Raw genomic sequence first — 24,898 nt, 5'->3', positions numbered from 1 at the left:
AGAAATGAATGTGTGAGGTGATAGATGCAGGGAGCGTGTAAGACAATGCTGGAAGGGCAAGTTTGGCGGGTTGCACAGGGAGGTAGACGCCATGGCAAGGCTCTGGACTCACTTGCGGTGCCCCTGGAGGATTCCGAAATATACCAGAGACGTGGCCAGGGCTCTGCTTCTAATAGGGAATCCAGCACCACCCACCGCACATGCTTTGGGTGGGGAAAGGGTGCCTCCTCGGAGGTGGTTGTAGACTGTCCCCTGTCTCCTGGGTGGAGCCCCTTGTAACACCCCTTATTCTCTCTCCTTCTGATATGGATGGAATAGACAAGAAAAACAAAATCAAAGTCTTCTTCCCATTCTTTGCTCGCAAAATAATTCTTAAAAAAATTTTTTTTTAATGTTTACTTGTTTTGAGAGAGAGAGAGAGAGACAGATTGTAAGTAGGGGAGGGACAGAGAGAGAGGGAGACACAGAATCCGAAGCAGGCTCCAGGCTCTGAGCTGTCAGCACCGAGCCTGACGCGGGGCTCAAACTCATGAACTGAGAGATCATAATCTGAGCTGAAGTCGGATGCTTAACCGGCTGAGCCACCCAAGTGCCCCAACAAAATAATTATTCTTGACCCGTCTTAGCTTCGTTCTGTGGAGATGATGGGGGAGCCAGTCACAACCTTAGAGCAGCACTGTCGAATAGAAATAGAACATGAGCTACATGTATAATTTAAAATCTAGTAGCCACTTTAAAAAGGTAGGGAAAAAAAGGTGAAAATATCTTACAATTTTTGTTCAACCCCCAAATATTTGCATTTTAATATACAAATGATTAAGGAGCTATTTCAGTCCGTTATTTTGTGCATCTCAGTTCAGACTAGCTACGCTGCAAATGCTCAATCACCACATGTGGCTCGCAGCTCCCTTCCTGGACAGTGCAGATCTAGATGGTTCTTCCCCTCAAGGAAAAGTTGGGGCAGGCTGGATCTCAGGGACAACCATGTGACTGTGTCACTTTGTGAAGCATTGTAAAGGTGTCCTTTGCCCTGGGAGGAGCTGGGAAGTGGGGTGGGGGGAGGGGGGCCGGGTAGGGTTCACCTCTGTGTACTCCTCTTGCTCATGTCTAGCAATTATTTATCCTTCTGGTCCCAAGGAGGGGTTAGCCCAGCCAGCCAGCCATGGTCTAGCTGTCCTGGATGGAGCTGGGGCAGGGGAACTCATGAAATTTTCCCTCCCTTTCCCCTGGGAAGTTTGAAAAAAACTTGTTGGGTAGGGGTAACAAAGCCTAAAACTTCCTCATTTTAAACATGGATTGTGTGTTTTTGTTTTCATTCTGGGTCTTATCAAGTAACTCGGAGTTCAAGTGGACAGGCAGGCTCCTTGCAGGGCTTTTGAACCGTGTCCCCAAAGCAGAGGCTGTGGGGGCAGCTCAGATGGGCAACAGTGAAAGCCAAGAGTAGGAGGTGGCCATGGGCACAGAGTGCAAAATGTGGGTTCTAGCTGGTTCATTAGATGGTGGGAGTTCTGAGAGGCCTGCCTCTCAAAAGAGAGGCCCTGTGGCCCAGTCTCCCTGCCTCTGCCACATTCCTACCGAAGGCTACTGCCAACCTGGTCGCTGGAGTGACCCTCTCCTAAGGCAGAGCAGGTAATGTCATTACTGTGCTTGCACGCCTCCAGTGGTCCTCTTCCGCAGAGAAACAGTCCTCCCCCATCCTAAGGCCCTCTCTGAGTTCCCTCCCTGGCTTGCTCATGCTAAGAGACTTTGCACAGGCTATTCCCTCTGCCTGGAATGCTTTTTCTCCCCAAGACTCCTTCCTGCACCTTCCTTCAGGAATGTGCTCGAACAACACCTTCTCAGGGAGAAGGTCTTCCCGGCAACTCTGTCTAAAATCACAGCCTTCCCCATACTTCCTATCTCTTTCCCTTATTTTATTTCCTTTGTTCTCTTATGTTTCTCTGTAGCACTTCTCACTGCCCCGTATGCTATATATTTTTCTTACCTGTCTGGAATGTTGGCTCTCTACTCCCCGAAAATGTAAGCTTCATGAGGGAAGGGATTTGAGTCTGACTCATGGTATCTTCCCTGCTCCTAGAATGGGCTTGGCATATAACAGGTGCTCAGGGAATGCATGTTGAATGAATGTTGGAACAGAACATTGGTTTTGGAGCTAGATTGACCTTGAGGTGTCAAGCCCCAGCTCCAGTTCTGTAACCTTAGAAAAATTCATTCTCTTCGGTTGTAAAACGGGGACAATAGTGCTTAGTTGTGTGTGTGATTAAATAATATAATCAATTCTTCTTTTTTAATGTTTATTTATTTTTGAGAGAGAGAGTGCTAGCAGGGGAGGGGCAGAGAGAGGGAGACACAGAATCCAAAGCAGGCTCCAGGCTCTGAGCTGTCAGCACAGAGTCCGACGCAGGGCTCAAACCCATGAACTGTTGAGATCATGACCCGAGCCGAAGTCGGATGGTAACCGACTGAGCCACCCAGGCTCTCCCCCTGCTTTTGGCATTTAAAAAAAAATTTTTTTTTAACGTTTATTTATTTTTTTGAGACAGAGAGAGAGCATGAACGGGGGAGGTCAGAGAGTGAGGGATTCACAGAATCCGAAACAGGCTCCAGACTCTGAGCTGTTGGCACAGAGCCCGATGCGGGGCTCGAACTCACAGACTGTGAGATCACGACCTGAGCTGGAGTCGGAGGTCAACCGACCGAGCCATCCAGGCGCCCCTGCTTTTGGCATTTTAAAATCAGACTAGAGATTCCATTTCAGCTTTGGGGCATGTACTAATGAGATGCTGAAGTACCTAGCCCCAGCTGAACTGGGGATGGAAAGTGGTCTGCAGAGAAGGGGGAAGGACAAGAGAAGGAGGGGTGGTCCAGCCAGGCCCTGGTGCAAGTTTCTTTTGAGGCCTGATTGTATCTCTGCCTTGAGATTCCCTAAGACCGCCCCCCTTCTCGCCCCCAGCCCAGTGATTTCCCTTGTGGTTTAAACTGGCTGGAGTTGGGTTTTGCTACTTGTAGCTCAAGAAGGGCATCCATAGTTCTTCTGTTCAGAACTGGACTCTCCCAGTCCCACTTTTAATACATTTATTACATCAGTACACACAGTAGGGGCTAGGTTAAGTCCTAGTGGACACCCAGCACCCCTGCCAAATCCCACATGAACAACAGGTACACATTCCTGTATCTGACTGGTCATCGTGGGGGATCGGGAATGTTAGTTCTTCCTGCTGCCTGGCACACAGCAGGGTCACCTCCTCATACATTGGCTCCCATTCCAGTTCAGCTCAGGGGAGTCGGTATCTTAGGTGTGCTCAAAGCATAAGTGGATCTTGAACCTTCAATGGTCTAGAGGAGCTCGCCCCCACACAGCTCCGGGGGAAGGAACCCCACCCCTGGTCCGGACATCCTTCTCTCTGATCTTTCCAAATCCAGAGCAGTGATGGCAAGGGAGTCCTACCTGGACACACACATATGCCCAGGCCCACCGGGGCTCCTCAGGCACCTCCTGGGAGCAGCTGTCGGGTAAGGACTGGTCATGCCTTGTGTAAAAAGCAGTGGGGAAAGGTAGATGCTGATGCTAGGACCTCCTGTGAGGCAGGGTCCTCAGTGCCAGGAGAACAGGATGGTGAGGGGAGGCTTGCTTGGGAGCTCACCCTGTCTGGCCACAGCCGATGCATATGGTCTAGAAGAAGGACAGGGGAGCCAATGGGTGTCTGGGGCTCAGAAAGAGGATAGTCATCCAAAAGCACCAGCTGTCCCACCATAAATGAATGACTCCCTAGGTTAACAATGGACCACAAGCAGAAGAACAAGAGTGGAGTTCGTATGCCGATGCCTAGCCACCTGGGTGACAGTAGAGTCCTCTAGGAGGAGGTGACTGCCAGGCCCACTCTGTCAATGAGGGGGTCAACTGGCTCTAGGGACCCTGTGAAGGGGGAGGTTCACCAGTGGGGTGAGAACCTCCCCTAGAGTCAGGATAGGCAAAGTGAAGGGAGGTCTCAGTGCAGCAGCCACCCCCGTCAGGGCCACCCAACAGCTTGAGGTGGGAACGCACAGGATAGACTACGGGAGGCAAACTGGTGTAGCTAAACCCTGACAGTGACTTTTCTCTTTGTAACAAGAGAGCCTGACTTCTCCTTTGATCTCCGAGGCATCCACTTCACAGAGGACTGTCTCAAAAAAACACATTGGCAGCCACTGAGGTTTCTTTGTCTCTGAGATCTTAGTTGATTTTAATAACTGACCCTTTGAGCCACTTTCCCCGCCCCCCTCCCTACCCTTCAAATTCCCACTCTTGTGTTTTAAATAGTGAGCCCACAAAACCCTAGGCCTCACACTTGACCCCAATAAAGCAGAATCCCAGGCCTGTGAGATGGCTTTCTCTCTCTCCCTCCCTCCTCTCTCTCCTTCCCTCCCTCCCCACGACTTTGCTGTGTGGCCCCAGGTGAGATGTATCATTTCCAGGCCCTGTAAGTAATAAAGCTTTATTTTTTTCAAAGTTTCCTGATGGTGGTTGCTGAAGGGTGTCTTGGGATCATAGTAAGAACCACAAGGGTGAGTCTAGCCACAACGTTGGTTATTGATAGGCTGAGACCAGCATAAAACAGCAAGATTGTACCTCTGGCTGCAAATTTGCCAACAAGAGGCCATCTGCCTGCCCCTGGGCAAGTGAGGAAACACCCTGTTGACCTGCTGGCCCAAGTGCCAGGCTTTGCTGGGATGGGGCTCTCCGTTTCCTTCTGCCTTCACCTCCTTCTCGGCCACTGGACTCAGGGGAGCCTAGTTTGGGAGGCATCAGCTCCCTCTACTTCTGGGTTAGACTTGTGGAGCGTCACACTCCTATGACCTCCACACCTGGTCCAGGTTCTGTCTGGTGCTTCTCCAGAGCAGGCTTAATGTGGTTGGGATGTGGAGGCTGGACAGCCTGGGCTGCGAGTCCGGCCCTGCTGGGATGACGCTGTACCAACTATTTCACTCTTCCTGGCTTTGATTTCCTCATCTGTAACCTAACACATCTTTTTTTTTTTTTTTTTTTTAATGTTTATTTATTTTTGAGAGAGACAGAGACAGAGACAGAGAGAGAGCGCGCGCAAGTAGGGGCAGGGCAGAGAGAGAGGGAGACACAGAATCAAAAGTAGGCTCCAGGCTCTGAGCTGTCAGCACAGAGCCTGACACAGGGCTGAAACTCACAAACTGCGAGATCGTGACCTGAGCCAAAGTCGGAGGCTTAACCGACTGAGCCACCCAGGCGCCTCCCCTAAGGCCCATCTTGTAGGTGAAATGTGATGACTTGATTCTAAGGCATTTTTAGGTTGAAAACTCTGTCATTTGAATGTTGCTGCATCCAGCCACAGTGAATTTCCTTCTGGCTGAAGAGCAACCAGTTTTCTCCGCAGGTGCCTTCTTCCCGAGTCTTCCTCCCTCTCCCTGTGCTGGGTGAACTCCCTCAGTCCTGAAGTCAGAAGAATTCACTTCTCAAGGGCACCTGGGTGGCTCAGTCAATCGAGTATCCGAATTCGGTTCAGGTCATGATCTCATGGTTTGTGAGTTCGAGCCCCGCGTCGGGCTCTCTGCTTTCAGCACAGAGCCCTCTTCAGATCCTGTCTCCCTCTCTCTCTGCCCCTCCCTGACTAGCTCTCTCTCTCTCTCTCAAAATAAATAAACTTAAAAAAAAAAAAAAAGAAAGAAAAATTCACATCTCTGCATCTCTGCTGCCACCATCTGGGTCCCAGAAGCTGTCCTCTTACTTGTAGTTAGCCATGGTGTCTTCCCGACAGCCCCCTGCCTCCACTGTCAGGTCCCTTCATCAATACCCCACCCAAACACCCAAGACAGCTTTAAACACAGACACAGCCATGGAACCAAGAGCCTAGGAAGAGAGGCAGCATCACACCATCAAATGGGTATGTTAGAGTGAAGGTTCTGAAGGTAAACAATACGGTGCGTGTAATCTACATGGGGAAGGAGGGATCAGGGACTACCTTTGTGAGCAAGTGACATTTCAGCTACCATCTGAAGGATGAAGTTCACTGAGTGAGGTGTGGGTACAAGAACATTTCAGGCAGAGAAAACAGTATGTGGAATGACCCAGAGGCAAGGAAGAACTTGAACTTTTATAAGAATTGGAAGGAGGCCAGTGTGGCAAGAGCCTGGAAGTGGAGGGCAGTGGCTCTCGGTGGCTTTGTGCTGGCCTCTGGACAGAGTCATATCTGTAATGCACCTTTAAACCCTGCAGCACCTAGCCCCGCTGACCTCCCTGATCTCATTTCAAGTCAGTTTCTTCTGCAAAGGTAAAGCCAATATGCTAGTTCGGAATGAAATCTGTGTCCCAGAGGAGCCCACCTGCCGGGCATGATAATGTAATGGGCTGTCGTCTCTGTGGTTGAATCAATTAGAGGGTGCCTGAATCTTTCCCTACTCTCTGAGCCTGGTCTCCTAGAGCAGAGGACATGCTGGGTACACAGTGGTCTGGAGGGGAGGAGCTGGCCACTGTGACAGGGTGTGGGCTAGGGGTGGCGGTCAGGGAGTTGCTAAGGAGCGAGTCCCACGTCGACTGCTTGGTAACCTCTGCTGTGAGCCTTCCTTCTGATCTCCCCAGGCTTCAGGAGAGCTTTGCCAGGCGTGACAGCTACGTCTCAGCTCTCGCTGTGAAAACTAACCCAAGAGCAGTGCCCAGAGCTGGGGTAAAGCAGATTGGGGAAGATGGGGAAATGTCTTGGAGATGCCAGGTGTAAGACAGCCAGCAGGGACCAGCAGAGACCAGGGGCTTAAATATTTGCTATTTGGATATTAGAAGGGTGTCTGGCCTCTGAAGGTGGGAGAAGACAAGGACATCTGGGTTATGTTCCTTTGCTCGAGTGCATAAAATGTCACTTTTCCTGGTATGTGTGACTGGGGCGCCCAGTACGGTGGCTTAGGGGAAGAGGTACCCTCCCCCCACCTCCATTCAAATGGAGGAGCAGGGCAGGGCCCTGCAGAACAAGAATGACCAGTGTAGAGTGCACAGAGTGCATGGGTGTAAGAGAACCCTCTGTAAATAGAGCTCTGCTTACAGTCCTCACCACAGGGTCAGCAGGGGATGGAAGGCCTGGGGGAACTCTAGTCACTTTGCCATGTTCATTACTTTACTGTCATCTTTGCACAGATGTACAAATCCTCAGAAAATCTCACTATGCTTCATAAAGGAGAAGAAAACGTCGGTGGCTTTGTCTGGTCCTGACTGGGCTGGCAGGGGAAGAAGCCAGCTCAGAAGCGGCAGGCAGTGATACTTAGGGTAGGAGCAGGCAGCCCCATCCCGGGGGCCCAGAGAGGACAGAGGGGCGGCAGGAGGCCGGGCCCAAGTCCAGTGTGATCTCCGCAGTGACAGGCAGCCCTGTGCCTGGACCGGGACAAGCAGCGATGGCTTGGGATGAGTTGAGCCCCCCGCCCCCTCACTTCCTCAGGGTCCTCTCTCTCTCTACTCGCTCTCTGGCTCCCTAAGCAGAGAGTTGGACCTGGTTGTGGGCAAACATCTTTATTCTGACCACGTCCCAAGTTCCCCAGGGCAGGAGAAAGAGGCTGGTGTGGCCAGTGCTGCAGGGACTGCAGGGCCAGCCCAGAGCCGGCCGGGGGACAGAGGCACAGGGCTTCCTCTGATGCAGCTGCAGATGGCTTACCAGAGGGGGTCACTTGGTCTGCACCTCAAAGTCCACTTCTGACTCAAGGAGGGAAGGAAGCCGGACGACAGAGAGCGGGTGGAAGCCTGGGACCTGCTCTTGCTCTTGGATCTGCTCTCGGAGGCGCTGGATTTCTAGGCGTTGCATTTCGATGATTCTCCCAGTTTCTTGTTGCTCATTCAGTCTCATGGTGGGAGCGATGCTGGGCATGGCCTCGCTGGGCACTGGAAGGGATAGAGCAGGACTAATGTGGGCCTGGGCTGCCACAAAGCTCTTTTGAAACCAGCGTATCCCTCTTTCTTCTCCTGTCTCCTCAAATAGTTATGAGCACTTAAGGGACAGACACTCAGTCCCAGATGCCAGGGGTAGAGATGGGCCATTTCACCGTGTAGCAGACCCGGAGGAGTGAAGAGACACATTTCAGAGTGAGACACAAATGCTGGGCAACACCTCAGCCCAGTCTGGCTCCTGAGCCCCTCCAGTGGCCCCCGCTCATTCCCCTGTTCCCCACTCCCCAAGCAGGGTGGTGCTGTCTTGCTGACCTAGGTTGGCTTCCAAGCCCCCAGCCCTCCTCCTCACATAAAACTCCTGTGCCAGGAGCCAGACTCTTGGCACCTCTTCGGCTGGCCACTCACTCCTGCTCCTTGAGGACTCCCCACCCCCATCCTCCTGTCTCAGGTGCTGCCATCATCTTATGTGATCCTGACGTCCACAAGGGTCCGTGGCTCATCCCGTTCCCTGGCCCCCACAGGCTGAATCTCAGCATTTGTGTCCTCCGGCCTCCACGCCACGTCAACACCCATCCTGTGCTTCCCCTCCCTCATCACGCCCAGGACCCCGCACTTTGACGTCTCTACTCTAGTAGCCCATCAACGATTACCACCCCTCTGACAGCCTTCTCCTTAAGATACCCGTTCTCTGACTGAATGTAGATGTCTTCTTCCTGGACCGCTCCATTTTTGACCTACCAAATGGGTTCCTTTTAGATCCACTCCCTTTTCTATCCAGTTAGACCCACTGTGAGTTTCTTCTGCCATTTTCTTGACAGCAGCCTCGATATTCGAGATGCCTTGTCCTTCTGCCCCATACGCCCTGCACAGCCCAAACCCAAGATTGCCCAACCATCCATTGTCTCCATTAACACCTGGCCTGTTGCGTGCTACTGAAAAAAGTAACATATGAGATTCAAATTCTCGGTTTCCAACCCCAGATGAACTTCCTGTCCACAGTCAGCAAACTCTCAGTGACCCCTCCCTCCCACCGCCCCAACCCACCTGCCACCCTGGGCTTTTGAACTTTGGTCTCTAATTCCTTGTCCTCACTCTTTAAAGAAAATTATGGTCAAATGTAACTTAAAATTTATCATCTTACCATTCTAATTAATTAATTAATTAATTAATTAAAATTTTAGTTAACATACAGTGCGATGCTAGTTTCAGGAGAATTCAGTGATTCATCGCTTACATATGACATGCAGTGCTCATCACAAGTGCCCTTTTCAATACCCAACAGCCACCTAGCCCCTCCCCCATCCGCCTCCCTCCATCAACACTCACTTAGTTCTCTATCGTTAAGAGTACCATCTTACCATTCTCAAGTATAGAGTTTAGCAGTGTTAAGTACAATTTACATTGTTGTGCAATCAATCTGCAGAACTCTTGCAAGAACACTTATGCCAGCATTCTGCTTTCCGTCTCTAAGACTTCGAATGCCCTGGGAACCTCAGATAAGCAGAATCACACGGTGTTTGTCTTTTTTGGGTCTGGCTTATTTCACTTAGCACGATGTCCTCCAGGTCCATCTACGTTGCAGCAGGTGTCCGATCCTTCCACTTTAAGGCTGAGTAATATTTATTTGCATGTATACATCACATTTTGTTTATCCATTCATCCGGTGATGGGTGTTGGGTTGCTCCCGCCTTTTGGCCACTGTGAATAATGTTGCTATGGACATGGGTGTACAAATATCTCTTTGAGACCCTACCCTCAGTTATTTTGGGTACGTACTCAGAAGTGGAATTTCTGGATCCTATGGTATTCTACTTTCAATTTCTTGAGGAAGTGCCATACAGTGTGGCTGCACCATTTTATGTCCCCACCAACAGTGCACTACGGTTCCAGTTTCTCCAGATGCTTGCCGACACTTTTCTCTTTGTTTTGAGAGCAGTCATCCTAACGTTGTGAGGTGGTATCTCATTGTGGTTTTGATCTCATTTCTCTGACGATGAGCGAGGTTGAGCATCTTTTCATGTGCTTATCGACCGTTTGTGTATCTTCTTTGGAGAAATGTCTATTCAAGTCTTTTGCCCAGTTTTTAATCTGGTTGTTTTAATCTGGTTGTTTTGACTGTTGAGTTGTGGGAAGTTGTTACAAATTCTGGTCATTAACTCCTTATCACATATATGGTTTGCAAATATTTTCTCCCACCCTACAGTTTGATGCATGTGAGTTTTCAATTTTTATGTAGTCTATTTTTGTCTTTTGTTGTCTGTGCATTGGTGTCACATCCCAGAAATTATTGCCAAATCCATCCTCTCCTCCACTTTTTTTTTGAGTTTATTTATTTTGAGAGAGACAGAGCATGAGTGGAGAGGAGGAGGAGGAGGAGGAGGAGGAGGAGGAGGAGGAGAGAGAGAGAGAGAGAGAGAGAGAGAGAGAGAGAGAGAGAGAGAGGGAGGAGAATCCCAAGCAGGTTCCGTGTTGTTGGCACAGAGCCTGACGTGTGGTTTGAATTCATGAAACTGTGAGATCGTGACCTGAGCTGAAACTGAGAGTTGGACGCTTAACCAACTGAGCCACCCCGGTGCCCCTGTCCTCTCCACTCTTAACAGATGACGTTGCCACCGACTTCACTGACGGTCTGTGTCTCCAAGTCCCTGACCGCCATCAAGCTTCTCTCAGCAGAAGAGGGGTCTCTTTCCTATCCACTGCCAACCTCTTCCCTGCACACCAGAAGTTAACACTAGAAAAGGACACCTGTTGGGAGCCAAGGAAGAGGGCATTTCAAGAAGAAAGCTGTCAGCAATGGCCAGTGGCCAGCCTCGCCTTACTTCTATGTGGTCTGATGATGGGGCCGGCATTCAGAGTGCTCCACGCATCCCACTCTTCCTAAGAGAAGTCTAGGCCCTTCTCTTTTTGCCTTTGCTCCTTGACTCTTCTTCTTTTGGCAATTCCCAGGCTCTTGATCTTTTACTATTTCTTCTTTTTCTAGCTCTTGACCTTCATCCTCTTGTTGCTACTGGTTGACCCTGATCACCATCCTGTCAGTCAAGCTGTGGACTAGCCCTGAGAGAGCAGCATCCCTGGGAAGGTATAGCACACCCAGGCCTTCAAGCCCCTCTGTCTGTGTCACTTGCCTCTGCCTAGTTTCTGTTTGCCTCTCCACCTGCTCCCTCTAACCTGGTTACCAGCATAGTCTTTGGACTAAGCTCTATGCCCTTCCCATTGGCCTTTAGACTCAGCTACTTACTCAGTTACCATCTTATTGCCCAGGGAGACCTGTGTTCATGAGGCCACGGTTCTGGAGACACATACCAGACAGAGCCCGGAAATATGCCAGCACTTTGCATTCTCCTTACTCTGCCCTGCCACTTGCCACACCATCCTCTCTTTGCCCCAGTGCTTCTCCAGGTGTTCTAAGGATCTTGATGCAGATGGCAGCTTTGAGGTCCTCTAGGCTGGGCAATCACTGGGTGAGGTCAATGGACCTCAGAGGTTGGACACTGGGATGTACTGCACATGTACAGGACAGCTCGGGGTTGACATAGCTGCTGGCTGGTGGCTGGCTGCCAGACGCAGTTGTCTCCAGAAACATGCCCGATCTGGGTGACACTGTCCCATGAATGTTCCCAGGGGTGCAGCTCTGCCTCTTGAGACCAGTTCACATGGAAAATGGTTCAGTGGGCTCAATGTGGGGCTTTGGCCCTTGTTTCTTCCCCTGTCTCCTTCCTTGATCTGTGAGCATCTTGAGGGCATGGGCTGGGCTTTTCCTGTCTCTTCTCTTCACTGCCCCAATTCTCTCCCATCCCTTTGATAATGACCTGCCTGCTCATCAGATTTGGTTCAGTCTTACAGGGTCCTCCTTGGATGGTCCTTCCACGTGCTGTGGTGTGTAAACCCTCCTGTCCTCCTCCATGGCTGTGCCTCGTTAGTTCTCTCCTCATGGCCCCCGCCCCCACCTCGCTCCTCATATCCCCCCAAATCCCCTTGGTCTGTGCTCTGCTCTGACCCTGCCATCTACCAGAGCTGGACAGTCTCCTCTCTGCATCCTGCCCACAAGCTTCCTTTGGGAGATCAAGTTCTGATTTTAAATGATGGAAAAATAAGAACGTGATTACTAATACATTTGCATTCATTTGTACTCATTTCTATGCATTTTATGTTTGTGTCACTTTTTCCTTTCCTTTTTTGTCTTTTCAAAATTTAGTTCCACTCCCCCCCCCCACCCCTTTACTGGTTTGGAAGATATACACACTCTCTCTTTCTTTTTCAATAGTTATCCTAAAAAGTTTAACAAGCACATTCAACTTCAAAGGGTCCAAAGTGACTCAGTATCTTTACCTTCTTGCAAAACGATGCAAGACTTAGAATGCTTTAGCTCCGGGCCCCCTTGTTAAATGCTCAGTATTTTAGTTCTATCTTGTATCATTGCTCATATTGTTTTATACAGTTGTTTAGATTGTACATATTTACCTTTTTTCACCCATCGTTTCTTCTTGCATTCAGACTTCCCTCTGGAGTAATTTTTTTCCTGATATACATTCTTTAAAAGTTCCTTTAATGAGGTTTCGTTGGTGACAAATTCTCTCAGTTTTTGTTTGTTGGAAAATTTTTTTTCCTTCTGTTTCACTGGTTATATAACTCTAGGGGGCAGTTATTACCTATTAGCACTTTGAAGACACTATTTCACAACGTCTACACGGTTTACATTGCTGCTGCTGGGAAGTCAGGCATCAATTGAATTGTTAGTCCTTTATATGCAATCTGTCTGTTCTCTCACTGCTTTTAATATCTCTGTCTTTGGTTTTCTATAGTTCAGATACAGATTTCTTTTTATTTATAGCGCTTCAGCTCCATTGGGCTTCCTGGACCTGATGATTGGCATCTCTCATCAATTCTGAAAAGCCTCCAGCTTTTATCATGTTGTTGCCTTTCCCCATTCTCTCTTTCTCACACTTCAGTTAGACGTTGAGTTGGGTTATCCCATCCCAACTATACCTTTTGTCCCTCTGGGCTGCAATGTGGGTCATTTTTTCATTCCTTTAGTTCACAAAGTCTCCTTTCAGATATATCTAACCTATTGTTCAGTCTGAACACGGACTCTAATTACAACCTGCAGTTTTTATTTCTAGGAGTATTTTTGGTTCTTTTTTCAAATCTACCTAGCCAATTTTGGGAGACTCTTTGTCTTATTTTCAAATTTCTTTTATTTCTTTAAACATGTTAAATATCCTTAAATATCTTTGTTGATTTTATTCTGTTTGATACTTTTTCACTCATGGTGATTTATTTCTTCATGTATTTAGTGATTTTTGATTGTGAGTTCATGTTCCTTAGAATGTTATCTATGGGAATTCTTTGGCAACTAGGTTTAAAATGTATTCTTGCATAGAAAATTTGCATTTGCTTCTGCTTGGGGCCTGGGGACACTACCAGTTAAACTAAACTTTCAGCCAAGGTTGCTTGGAGCAACCTTGTAAATTATGTGTAAATTCTGGACTTAAACCTGCCTGAGTTTGGGCTTTTGTTTAGGAGTTCTCAGGGTGAGATCTTTTCTCTTGTTTTTCCTTTCCTTCATCTAGAGCTAAGACTGAGAGATACTAATCTCATATATCTCCCTCTGTGCGGTAGGTTTCCCCCTCTAGTTAGCCGATAGTTTCCCAATTCATTCTATATTGATTTGAATCCATTTCTTCCTTTTTCCCTCCCTCCCTTCCTTCCTTTCCCTCTCAACATCCTCACCAACACTTGCAGTTTTATGCTGTTGTTGTTTGATAGCAAGCATCATAATGGACCTGAAGTAGCATCTCATTGTGGTTTCAATTTGCATATTTCTAATGATTTGTAATGTTGAGCATTGTTTCATATGCTTATTAGACATTTATGTATTTTCTTTGGATAAATATCTATTCAAGTCTTTTGCTCATTAAAAAAAGTTTTTTGTGGTTATTATTCAGTTGTAGGAGTTCTTTATTTATTCTAGGTATCAGTCCTTTATCAGATATATGACTTGCAAGTATTTTTCTCCCATTGTGTGGACTGCTTTTTCACTCTTGCTGATAGTGTTCTTTGATGCATGAAAGTTTTAAATTTTGATGTAGTCCAATGTATTTAGTTTTCCTTTTGTTGCCTGTGCTTCTGATGTCATATTTAAGAAGTCATTGCCAGATCCAATGTCATAAAGATTTTCTCCTACATTTCTTCTATGAGTTTTATAGTTTTAGCTCTTACATTTAGGTCTTTGGTCCACTTTGAGTTAATTTTTGTATGTGATATAAAGTAAGGGTCCAACTTCCTTTTTTTTTTTTTTTTTTTTTTTTTTTTGCATGTGGGTATCCTGTTTTCCCAGCACCATTTGCTGAAAAAATTGTCCTTTCCCCATTGAGTGGTCTTGGCACGCCTGATGAAAATAATTTGACCATATATGTGAGGGTTTATTTCTGGGCTCTCTACTCTATTCCATTGGTCTGTAAGTCTGTCTTTATGCCAGTACCACACTGTTTTGACTACTATAGTTTGCAGTAAGTTTTGAAATCAGGAGGTGTGAGACCTCCAATTTTGTTCTTCTTTTCCAAAATGGTTTTGGCTGTTTGGGATACCTTGAGATTCCGTATGAATTTTAGAATGGATTTTCTATTTCTGCAAAGAAATATCATTGAGACAGCAATTGTACTATCAGTAGATTGCTTTGGGTAGTATTGACAGCTTAGCAATACTGAATCTTCCAAACAGGAGGTGTTTTTCCATTTACTGGTGACTTAATTTTTTCAGCAATGTTTTGCAGTTTTCAGTGAACAGATCTTTTGCCTGCTTGGTTAAGTTTATTCCTGAGTATTTTATGCTTTTTGATGTTAATATAAATGCAACTGTTTTCTTAATTTCCTTCTTGGATTGCTCATTGTTAGTGTATAGAAACGCAACAGATTTTTGTGTACTGATTTTGTATCCTGCAACTGGCATTTTTTATCCTTTGCACGAAACCTCCCTCTATCCTCTTTAGAAGTTTGAAGGATTTTTTCTTCTGTTCTTTGGTCTTTAAGAACTTAATGATGATGGACCTGATCCATTTATTTTTTAGCCATTGTATTGGATACCAGGTAGATCTAACAGCTTCTTAAAGACTCCCTCCTTTTCAGTCATACCTTTACCCCCATTTCCTGAGATATCTGCTTCTGCTAATTCCTGAGCCTTCGTGGGGTTCTGTGATGTATATTACGTTTCTTTTAGGTTCCCCATTTCTGGCTTAGGAGTCTATGAAGTCAGTTACCACTCATCTATCTGTTTTCCAGCTTTCAAAATTTTGTATCTCTTTCCTTTTGTGTTTTCTTTGATCTTATGGGTTACTTATGCCATGTTAGTAGGTTTCTAATGAGCCATCTTTATTTAGAAGTTCTAATTATGTGGTTTTAGTAATTGAAAAACATGCAGGTTTGTCTATTAGACCTGCTAGTTCGTTGTTATGTGAATGAAAACTTAATACAAATGCTGCTAAAGCTAAAAAAGTGATTTGGGGATGGCAATGTGTCCTGTTCACATAAAGAGTTCTTAAAAACTAACTGAATTGGTCAGTCTTAAACAACTTGAGCATGCATATCTTGAGCTGACTTGTCTTGGAGGCCCATGTTCAAAACTAGAAGTCAGACAGGTTCTTCATGATCAAAGCAGACAGTTGGTAACACTTGTCTTCAACTGTTACAAATGAAATCTTCCTTGAGTAAAACTGTATCACACAGATGATATGATGTTGGGTTTGTTTCAGAATAATCCAAGGTGATGTGAGAGGAAGTAGCAGTAACTGGGAACTATGGATCCCGATGAAGCCAGAGTGGCAGGAGCTGATACTTGTTGAAGTCAGGGAATGGATTCATGGGAATTCATTAGGCTTGTCTCTCATTTCTTTTGCATATGTCTGAAAATTTCCACAATAGTAATAAGACTTGGCTATATCAGACAGTATCCTGAGGAGGTCCCAGTTGATTGTTTGCTAGGATGCTTGGGCATATTTGAAATATTTTTTAAAGAGAAGCTTCACAGGGGCGCCTGGGTGGCTCAGTCAGTTGAGCGTCTGACTTCTGCTCAGGTCATGACCTCACGGTTCACGGGTTCAAGCCCCATGTCGGGCTCTGTGCTGACAGCTCGGAGCCTGGAGCCTGCTTTGCATTCTGTGTCTCCCTCTCTCTCTGCCCCTCCTCTGCTCACGCTCTGTCTCTGTCTCTCTCTCAAAAATAGATGAACATGAAAAAACATTTTTTTAATTAAAAAAAGAGAAGCTTTGCAGTTGTTCACAGGCACATTTATGCTTCACCTTTGACGGAAGATGGTTTCATCTCTAAGAAGTATCTTAGACTTTGTAACACACACTGTGCTGTCATGTCAGTTTTTTAGACCTGATATTGCCACTTCAGGTACTACTCAGAGAGTTTACTCTTGTCTCAACTATCTCCTTGGCTCTAACAAAAAGGGCAGATGAGACAACACAATTATATGTATAATTTTGTGATAGTTTAAGACTGCCAAGAAATTACAAAAATGGTACAGAGGGTTCTTGTGTGTCCTTTAGTCACCTTCTCCCAACGATAACCTCTTAGATGGCCACAGTACACGAGGTGACTGACATTGGAGAGACTCAGTCCACAGCCATGGGAGGTGTCCATCCCCTGAGCTTAGGTTTCTAAGCTCTATTCCTGAGTGTAAGCCACCAGAAAACAATATACTTGAACTGCATTGACTTAATTTTCCATAGAAATGCCTTATACTCTTGGTTTTTATCAACTGTCCAGATAAGAAACGCCTACCTGAAGAATGATTTAAAAAATTTTTTTGTTTGTTATTTTTGAGAGAGAGAGAGAGAGAGAGAGAGAGAGACAGAGCATGAGTGGGGGAGGGTCAGAGAGAGAGGGAGACACAGAATCCGAAGCAGGCTCCAGGCTCTGAGCTGTCAGCACAGAATCTGATGCGGGCCTTGAACTCGTGAACTGGGAGATCGTGACCTGAGCTAACATCAGATGTCCCACTGACTGAGCCACCCAGGCGCCCTGTGAAGAATGATTTTTTTATTGTCTGAAGACCTACAGTTAAAGGCTATCCATTGTGTTATTCAACATCCGTTTAATAAGGATCCATGTGATAAGTTTCTTACAAATTGTAAGGTTTGTCTTCCCTAGGAAAAAAGCCAAAAACCTTCTTTTGCCATAAATGAGGACTATGTAAACTCTCATATTTCTTTGTTTCTCTTTTTGCCTCAGCTGTCAGAAATTCAGAGGAACTTTAGGATATGATTGCAGTAATTAACTCATTTAACATTTCTAATGTCATTCTTTCCTCTTTCCATTTAAGTAGTTTCTAATATTTCTTCTTGTCTTTATTTTAACTGTACAGGTCCACAATCCCTTATCTGCAATTCTCAAGTGCCAAAAGCTCTAAAAATGTAGAACATTTTAAAATTTATGAAGTTCAGTGTGAATATTCATGTTTCACTACAGAAATACGAATGTGTTTGATTTCAGGGACCTGCCTCAGACTCCTCTAGGGATGTTATATAATATGCAGTAGATAGTAAGCTCTTTCTAAAATTGGAAAGATTCTGAATTCTAAAACCAGAACTAACCCCAAGGATTTTGGTTGTGCACATGTTTGAATGTGGCAAGGGCCTCAAAGATCTTTTGGACAGCAGGTGTGCGGCATAGAGAGGTTCCCAGTAGGCCATGGGGTAGATGTGACCTGATACAGGAGGACACTGGGGACAGGCAGCTGTGGAAGCCAAACGGAGATCTGCTTGTGGCTGCCATTGGTCCCTTGACCCCCAAGTTCATCTCCCTTGGCCACTGGTGACGTTACCTGTCTCTGGAACATCTTGTGGTCGGATTTTCTTGGTCAGTTTCAGAGCTGCTTCAAGGTCATAGACTTGGGAGCGGGTGAACTTCAGCTCCCTACGGAGCTCATTGATCTCCTTGATCAGGGAGACATTTTCCTGTAGAAAAGAAAGAAGAGAGAGTGAGTATGGATGGATGAGTGATGAATGGGCCCAGGGCCTGCATCTAGACCCTTTCCAGCATCAACGATGTTTTTCTAAGCACTTCATATGAATTTAAATGCATTGAAGTATCATAATAACCCTATGAAGAGATTCTATTATAATCACAATTTTATAGAAGAGGAAACTGAGGCATAGAGAGGTTATGTAATGTGCCCAAATTACATAGAGAGCAGGTGGCAGAGCCAGGATTCTGACTCGGACAGTCTGGCTCCAGAACTCTGAGCTCTTAAAATACTGTGCTATCCTTTATTCATCTTTCCCCATTCATTTGTTGAATCTACGTTTTTTTTTGTTTTTTTTTTTTTTTGTGTGTTTTTTTTTTGAGAGAGAGAGACACACACACAGTGTGAGTGAGGGAGGGGCAGAGAGAGGGAGACAGAGAATCCCAACAGGCTCTGCAGTGTCCGTGCAGAGCCTGATGCGGGGCTCGAACCCACGAAACTGTGAGATCATGACCTGAGCCAAAACCAAGAGCCAGCCGCTTAACTGACTGAGCCACCCAGGCACCCCTGTTGAACCTAAATTTATATGGTATTTGCTATGGCCCTGGGATGAACATAGAAATAAGAAATGGTTTTTGCCTTCAGCAGCATACTGTTTACTGAGGAGCACAGAAAAGCAAATGAATAATTAACATTTGCTATATCCATTGATAGTTCACTTCTCTTGTGTTTGACAAATATCCATCCATCCATCCATCCATCCATCCATCCAATATTTACTGAGTACTTACTGTGCTGCACTGTGCTGATCTGAGGTATACAGAAAGTTAAGACCTGGCCTCTGCTCTTGAGGAGCTTAGGGCTTAGCGGGGGATCTAGGCGTAATTGAGCGTGGCAGCCACCTTGATGCAATGGAGGGGTGGGGCACAGAACTCTGCCCGAATGACCAGGGAAGAGTCCTAGGAATTGACCCCTGGGCTGAGGCTTGAAGGAGCTACCAAGGAGAGGGTAGAGGGGGTCGCACACAACTGGAGCAGCAAGAGAAAGGCACAGAAGTAGGACATGGCTGGTGTGGGGGGACCTGCGGTAGTTCCGTATCCCGGACACAAAGCGAGAGGCAGGTGCAGAGGAGTGAGGATGTGGAACCTGCTGGGGGCCTGGGGTGAGGGCTCTGCACCTGGGACCAAGCAGTCTCTTCTCTCTTCCCTCCTCACACCTCAAATCTGCCTTCCTTTTCACACTCAGCCTGCGGGCATCGAGGGCGGCTCCATGGAGATGTCCTTGTCATCATGGGCCCAGAGAGGGACTGGCTACTTTGCTTTTAGAGTACTCTTTGCTCGGCTTGTCTTCAGCAGTGCCTCTCACGTGACAGTGCAAACGAATCACTTAAGGATCCTGTTAAATGTGGCTTCTGACTCGGTAGGCTTGGGGCTGATCCTGAGATTCTAAGTTTTGAGCCAGCTCCTAAGAGAGGCTGCGGCTGGCCTGAGGGCCAGGCAATCCATGGGTAGCAAGGCCACTGAGGGTTGGAATGCCAAAAAAGGCCAATGCAGGCCACATAAAACGGACCTGTGCCAGGAACAACCACCACTTCGGACACTGTCTCCATAGCGGGAAGCATGGAGTCAGCCCAGAAAACAGGGTGACCCCAAGCACTGTTGTCTGTGAGCCATGACAACCACTTTTCTGTTACGGGGATATGCCTGTGGAGCCCAAGTGGGAGCAGGGCCTGAACTGGGGAGACCCTAACATATTCTTTCCCTCCAGAGCCCCTTTATCTGAGCATGTCAGATATACCTTCAGATTTTCAGTATATCACTTAATTTCAGTATTCCTCATTAAAAAAAAAAATTCTCTCCCTCTTGGATGAGATGCCCAATTATTGCTGATCCCTCGTTTTCAGGCTGGGCTTTGTGCCTTTTTTTCTATAAAGTCAGCAGATTTCTCCATCTGATCTTTTACTATTTTAACCAACCCAGGCTTTAGTGATGAATCTCCCACACTTCCTTTCCAGATGCTCTCCAGCAAAACTCTCTGCCAGTTTCCTCCCCTGAAACCTCTCTGCGCTGACTTTCTGTCATGACGTGATCGATTAAATATGTATGTATTTGGTTCCAAGACCTTGGACCCTACCTTGCATGTAAGAGGCGCTCAATAAATATTTGTGGAACGGATAGCAAATGAATAACTAATGCAGCAATATCAAGCTGAATAAGAGGAGATTCTTACTAACAAGGAAATTACAAACCAGGGGGTAAAGGTTGCGTAGGGGAGAAGAGACAGACGGGAGACACAGGAGGGCCCACGGGGAACTCAGGCAAACTTGCTCTGGCTCAGGGGTCTGTCCACTCCCCTACTTCATGGGCATCACTTAGCTTTCCCTTCTCTTGCCTCATTCGGTAAAGTAACAGTAATCAGATTGAAGATTAGAGACTGAAGGTACCATTTGTCCAGTCCTCTCCGGCCAGGTCTTGAGGTACTTCTGCATCATATTCATCCATTTTATCACTAAGTCCTGTCGATTCTGTGTCTGAACTGGATCTCATGTTCACCTTTCTTGCTGTCCATTTGTAACCCAGCTCTCAGCATCTCTCCCCTCTATTACCATAAACGGCCCCAAGTGGAGCCCTTGCCCTAGTGTCTCCCCACCCCTCCATCCTTGACAGTCCTGCTTGGGACTTGGCTCCCAGTACTTTTTGGTGTGAATGCCTGTTTCTAGCCCACTGCCTCCGTGATGCCTGCCACCCTAATGGGCCTTTAGGATAAGACCCAGTTCCCACTAGAGTGTGATCGAGACCCATGAGTTAATGCAGCCCGGTTCCCCATTCTGTTCACTCATTTTTTTCACTCGTTCATTCATTCACTGACTCTGAAAGCCTACTATGCACTGGTCACCGTGCCGGGCAAAGAAGGTCCAGCTTGGATGCAATGCTTAGAGAGGCCATGAGAGTCTGAAGAGGGGCGCACACCCAGTGGGAGAAGGACTTCCTGGGGAGTTGGGGGAGAGAGAGAAGACTGTTTCAGGCCTGGAACCAAGAGGGAGCAAGCAGGATTTGAAGCAGTAAATGCTGGATGCTGCTGCTGCTGCTGGTAACAAGAGTAATCATAACTTCAAGAGGTGACCGGATCCCTGCACCACGGCAAATATTTTGCATGCAATAACTCATCTAATCCCCGGGACAACCTTATGAAGAAGGTGTTATTAGACTCATTTCCCTATGAGGAAACTGAGGCCGAGGCAGTGCTTCAGTGGTAGTAGAGGTGGGATTTGAATCCGGTCGTGTCTGCCTCCGAGTGCTTGCTCCTCTACAACTGTTGTCTCCCGGACTCTCCTTTCCACCTGTGATGGACATCACCCCATTCCAACACCTCACGTCAGATGACGACCATGGGAGCCCCCAAAAAGTACAAGCTGGGCTCCCTAAAGTGGTTTCTGGGGTGGTCTGTGTTCTGGAGAATCCAGAGGTCACACTGAGGTCCACTGTATATGCCTTGGGTAGCTGTGTGAATTTAAAATGTGGACGCAACAGGTTTGCTGAGTCTTCTGTTCCTGATCCCTCCTTGGTCAGGACCACCTACAAAAGCCCCTCCAACCCTCCAGCCCCCCACCCAGCTCCTCTCCTGCGGGAAAAATGTGACCTGGGGTCCATCACATGCCAGGTCTTGGGGTCTGTAAGAGTGACTGGCTAGGGAATGCTAAGTCCATTTCTATAGACAACCTTCTAAACAAAGGAGCTACACAGAGAGCCCTGGCAGGAACGGACCCTGACGGAGCCTTCGGCCCAGAAAGGAGAAGGAAGGGAATACCAATAGCACCCCCTACTGGCCTTACCTATGTTGGCAGGGCCTGGCTGTGTGGAAGAAGCAGGCAACAGATGTGCTCCGTGGCCTTGGAAGCCCTGCGTCAGTGGTGTCCTTCCGGAACCCACAGTTGGTGGGACGGACATCTGCCTAACCGCCCAGATGAGGCATCTCTCTGCTCCTCTTTCAGTCTTCCTCTCACATCCCACTTCTACTCTGAGTTGTTTTTTGATATCACAACTTACCCCTTCTGAGGTCTTCTCATTTCCGCTGAATGGACAGTCATCTCCAAATGGGGTGCCCCGCCTCCTGCCTTGCGCCAGCAGCCTGTCCACCCTGCCTACCCTGCTACCTGCTTCAACCTTGGGTGGCAACTGCTTCTAAGATAAACTTGCTGCTTCTTGGTGTGGCAAGGAAAGCCCTCTCCGGGGACCCTAAGCTACTCACTCTCCAGTGGGCTTTTTCTTCTTGCCCCGGTGCTCTGCAATAAAGGAGGGTCTGGACGCCCGGGTCCCCAGACACCCCACAGGCCTCACTCTTCCCTGTCTGTTCTCAGGTGTTCTCTCTGCCTGGAAGCCTCTTCCCCCCACTTGCTCCCTGCTGCTTCTACTTCCTGTTCAAGGCACAGCTCAAATGCCTCTTCCCCTAATTGAAGACTGCCTCTATGAGGGGCACACGGCACTGGATATACCATACTAGCAGTGCTTATCTGTATCTGGTTTCAGTTTCCTACCACGAACTGTTGAGGGCAGGTGTACTACCCCATTCATCTTGGAATCTTCCATGGCCGGCACAGAGTGTGGCACGTAAGAAGCCCTCAATATTGTGTCCTGAATGAATGTGTGTCCTAGTTGTTTGTATTCAAAGCAACTCTTATTTTCTTATCGGCAAGCATGCTGGAGAACGAGTGGAGAGGCCCTGCACTCCTGTATGAACATATAAATGAGACAGTGACCTCATTTTCTGTGTTTTCTAATGAGTATCTGCCTTGGCCTTCCTTGACCTCTTTGGACTGAAGCCCCAGGGCCTTGGTATCTGCGGATACAGGTCCTTACCAACGCAGAGCAAGGCATCAGGTCCCCAGGCCACCTGCCTGGTCCAAGCTGTGATGGCCTTCCAGGCTCTCCCACTGATTTCTGCCTTGGTTCTTCAGTAGGTCTTTAGGTTGGAGGACAGGAAGGGAGATAGCATTTTGGAGCACCTATTCCATACCAGGCCAGTGCCTAATGCTTTACATTAGCTTTCTCATTCAATCCTTGCAGTAACTCACTGAGGCTGGCACTTTCTTCCCCAGTTTATAGACAGGAAAGGAGGTTCCTGGAGAAGTTAAGGAATTCCCCCAAAGTCTCCCAGTAAGAGTGGTTGAGGCAGGATGAACCGGGTTTAGACAGTGTCCATTCTTGTTTCTCTTGCCCTGACACCTTGCCTGGTCCTGGCCTGGACCCTCTCCTTCAACTTAAGATCAAAGAAGGAAACAATTTTTGTAAGTAAAAAGAGTAGCTTTGAAAGTCTGTCTCCCTCCCTTTCCTTCCTTCCTTCCTTCCTTCCTTCCTTCCTTCCTTCCTTCTTCTCCTTCTCCCTCTTTTCTCCTCTCCTTTGCTTTCTTTTCTTTCCACCCTCCTTCCCTTCCTTTCTTCCAAACAAACTCTGACCCAGAGCCCACTATGATAAGCAAGGAGTCTCCTTGGTTAAGGGGTGGGGACCCAGAACCCTGCCTGCTGATCCTGTCTTGCTCCATGCAGTTATCCGGGGTATGTTTATGGATCCACAGGGCTCCACAGCACATGAGTTTACAATGCTTCTCCAGAAAACGCTCTTCTGGGGATTCCCCTGGCTGTTGGCTCCCTCCACCAGCCCTCAGGGAGCAGTAGGGCTGGGCAGGGGCCCTGCTGTGTCTCCTTGCCCCTTCTACCATCTCACCCTGCTTCACAGGAGCGGGCACGTGGCCTCTGGGGTACCTGGGAGCCAAAGACCTATGCCTGACCTGAGTGGCCTCGTGCCAGTGCTTGCACCCTCTGCCTGGCTGGCCTGTGGTCTTCACTTTCCTTTTCCTTCTCCAGGGACTGGCATTTGCTTTACCCAAATCCGCTTGGCGTGGAGAGAGGGACCCCACCCCTGGAGAACCCTTCAGGCCTGTGCTCTGCTGGCAGGGCGCAGACGAAGGCACAGTGACGCCACCGGCTGTCACCTGCTCCTGTAGTCGCCCTGGTCCCACTGCCCAGCATGCTGCACTCCGGGGCTCCAGTGGGCTCTCCATGCCTGGGGGGCCTTGACACCACCAGCCAGGGCTCAGTGCATCAGCTGCTGGTGCCAAAAGGGTGCCACCAAATGGATGCGCTCCTCTCTCTGGGCTTCTGACCGCTCTCGCGGCCAGGAGCAGGGCAGTGGTCTGATGGTGTCGGGGGCTGGTTGTGGGATGGACGGCACAGACCCACCACGCCTGGGTCCCACCGGCCTGAATCACAGTGCACCTATGTGGGGACTGGCTGAGCTGGGAACTGGTTTGTTTCAATCTGCGGCCCATCCCCATCCCGGTATTTTAATTATGGCATTAAAGCAATATAAACATAAAAAGGTACGTGCCTTATAAATGTGATTCTGATGTTCTCTTTTGATATTAAATCGCATTAATTGCCTCAGACGATACTGATACTCAAACAGAAATCTGGCAGAAGAATCCTGATCGGCAGTGCTGATCAGTGGAGGCGGCAGTAATGGGGTCAGGCTCTCCGGAGAGCCTGACGAAGGATCCCCGGGGAGGTGGGTGTAGACACAGTGAGGCCAACACGAGGGGTGGGTGTGGTTGGCTTCGGACCCAAGAGATAAGGGAAGGGACCTGAGGCCCAGAAAAGGTAGAAGAGGTGTGGAGATGGGTGTGTCTCGAAATACAAGCAGCAGAATAAAAAGCAACAAAGGAAAATCAGGTGAAATAAGAGTTGGAAACTACAGAAAAGAGGAGAGAGTGACTCTGGAGAGCTGGATGGAGGGCCGGAGCGGGGCAAGGGGGGGGGGGTGCAGGACACAAGAACACTTTGGGTAAAGAGGGGCAGAAAAAAGGAACGGGTGCCTGGTGAAGTGGTCGGGGGGGAAGGGTGATAGGAATGAACGGGTATTGGCGGGGCAGGGGTGGGCATGGAAACACCTAGAAAAAACAGGGAGAGGCTCTTGGCCATGGTCACAGCCAGGTCAGGCTCCGGGAGGTCAGAGGAGAGGGCTCAAAGAGAAAGGTGTAGAGAAAGCTACATCTGGGGGATG

At 47.9% G+C, this 24,898-nt stretch overlaps 1 protein-coding gene and 1 long non-coding RNA gene across 6 annotated transcripts in view; one reads left to right on the top strand and one right to left on the bottom strand.

Annotated features, from left to right (window-relative positions):
* The window catches only part of CFAP57 (cilia and flagella associated protein 57), a 78,656-nt gene that overhangs the window by 1,334 nt on the left and 52,424 nt on the right, over positions 1-24,898 (bottom strand). For 2 of the 5 annotated variants that reach the window (XM_042950604.1, XM_042950608.1), the window contains exons 22-23: positions 17,702-17,834; positions 7,394-7,870 (exon numbers count right to left, since the gene is read on the bottom strand). In XM_042950604.1, coding sequence (XP_042806538.1) covers positions 7,656-7,870; positions 17,702-17,834 — 348 coding nt within the window. In that variant the 3' untranslated portion in view covers positions 7,394-7,655. Of the gene's footprint in view, positions 1-557; positions 677-7,391; positions 7,871-17,701; positions 17,835-24,898 lie in introns of those variants that run through there. The other 3 variants (XM_042950606.1, XM_042950605.1, XM_042950609.1) reach the window with 3 other exon arrangements.
* LOC122226821 lies at positions 9,349-24,180 on the top strand. The gene is made up of 3 exons (XR_006205784.1): positions 9,349-9,389; positions 19,857-19,942; positions 23,704-24,180. It is a non-coding gene; the product is annotated as an uncharacterized LOC122226821 (long non-coding RNA).

Source organism: Panthera leo, chromosome C1 (assembly GCF_018350215.1).
Source record: "Panthera leo isolate Ple1 chromosome C1, P.leo_Ple1_pat1.1, whole genome shotgun sequence".
Taxonomy (NCBI): domain Eukaryota; kingdom Metazoa; phylum Chordata; class Mammalia; order Carnivora; family Felidae; genus Panthera; species Panthera leo.
This window is presented reverse-complemented; position numbering and strand designations above follow the sequence as displayed.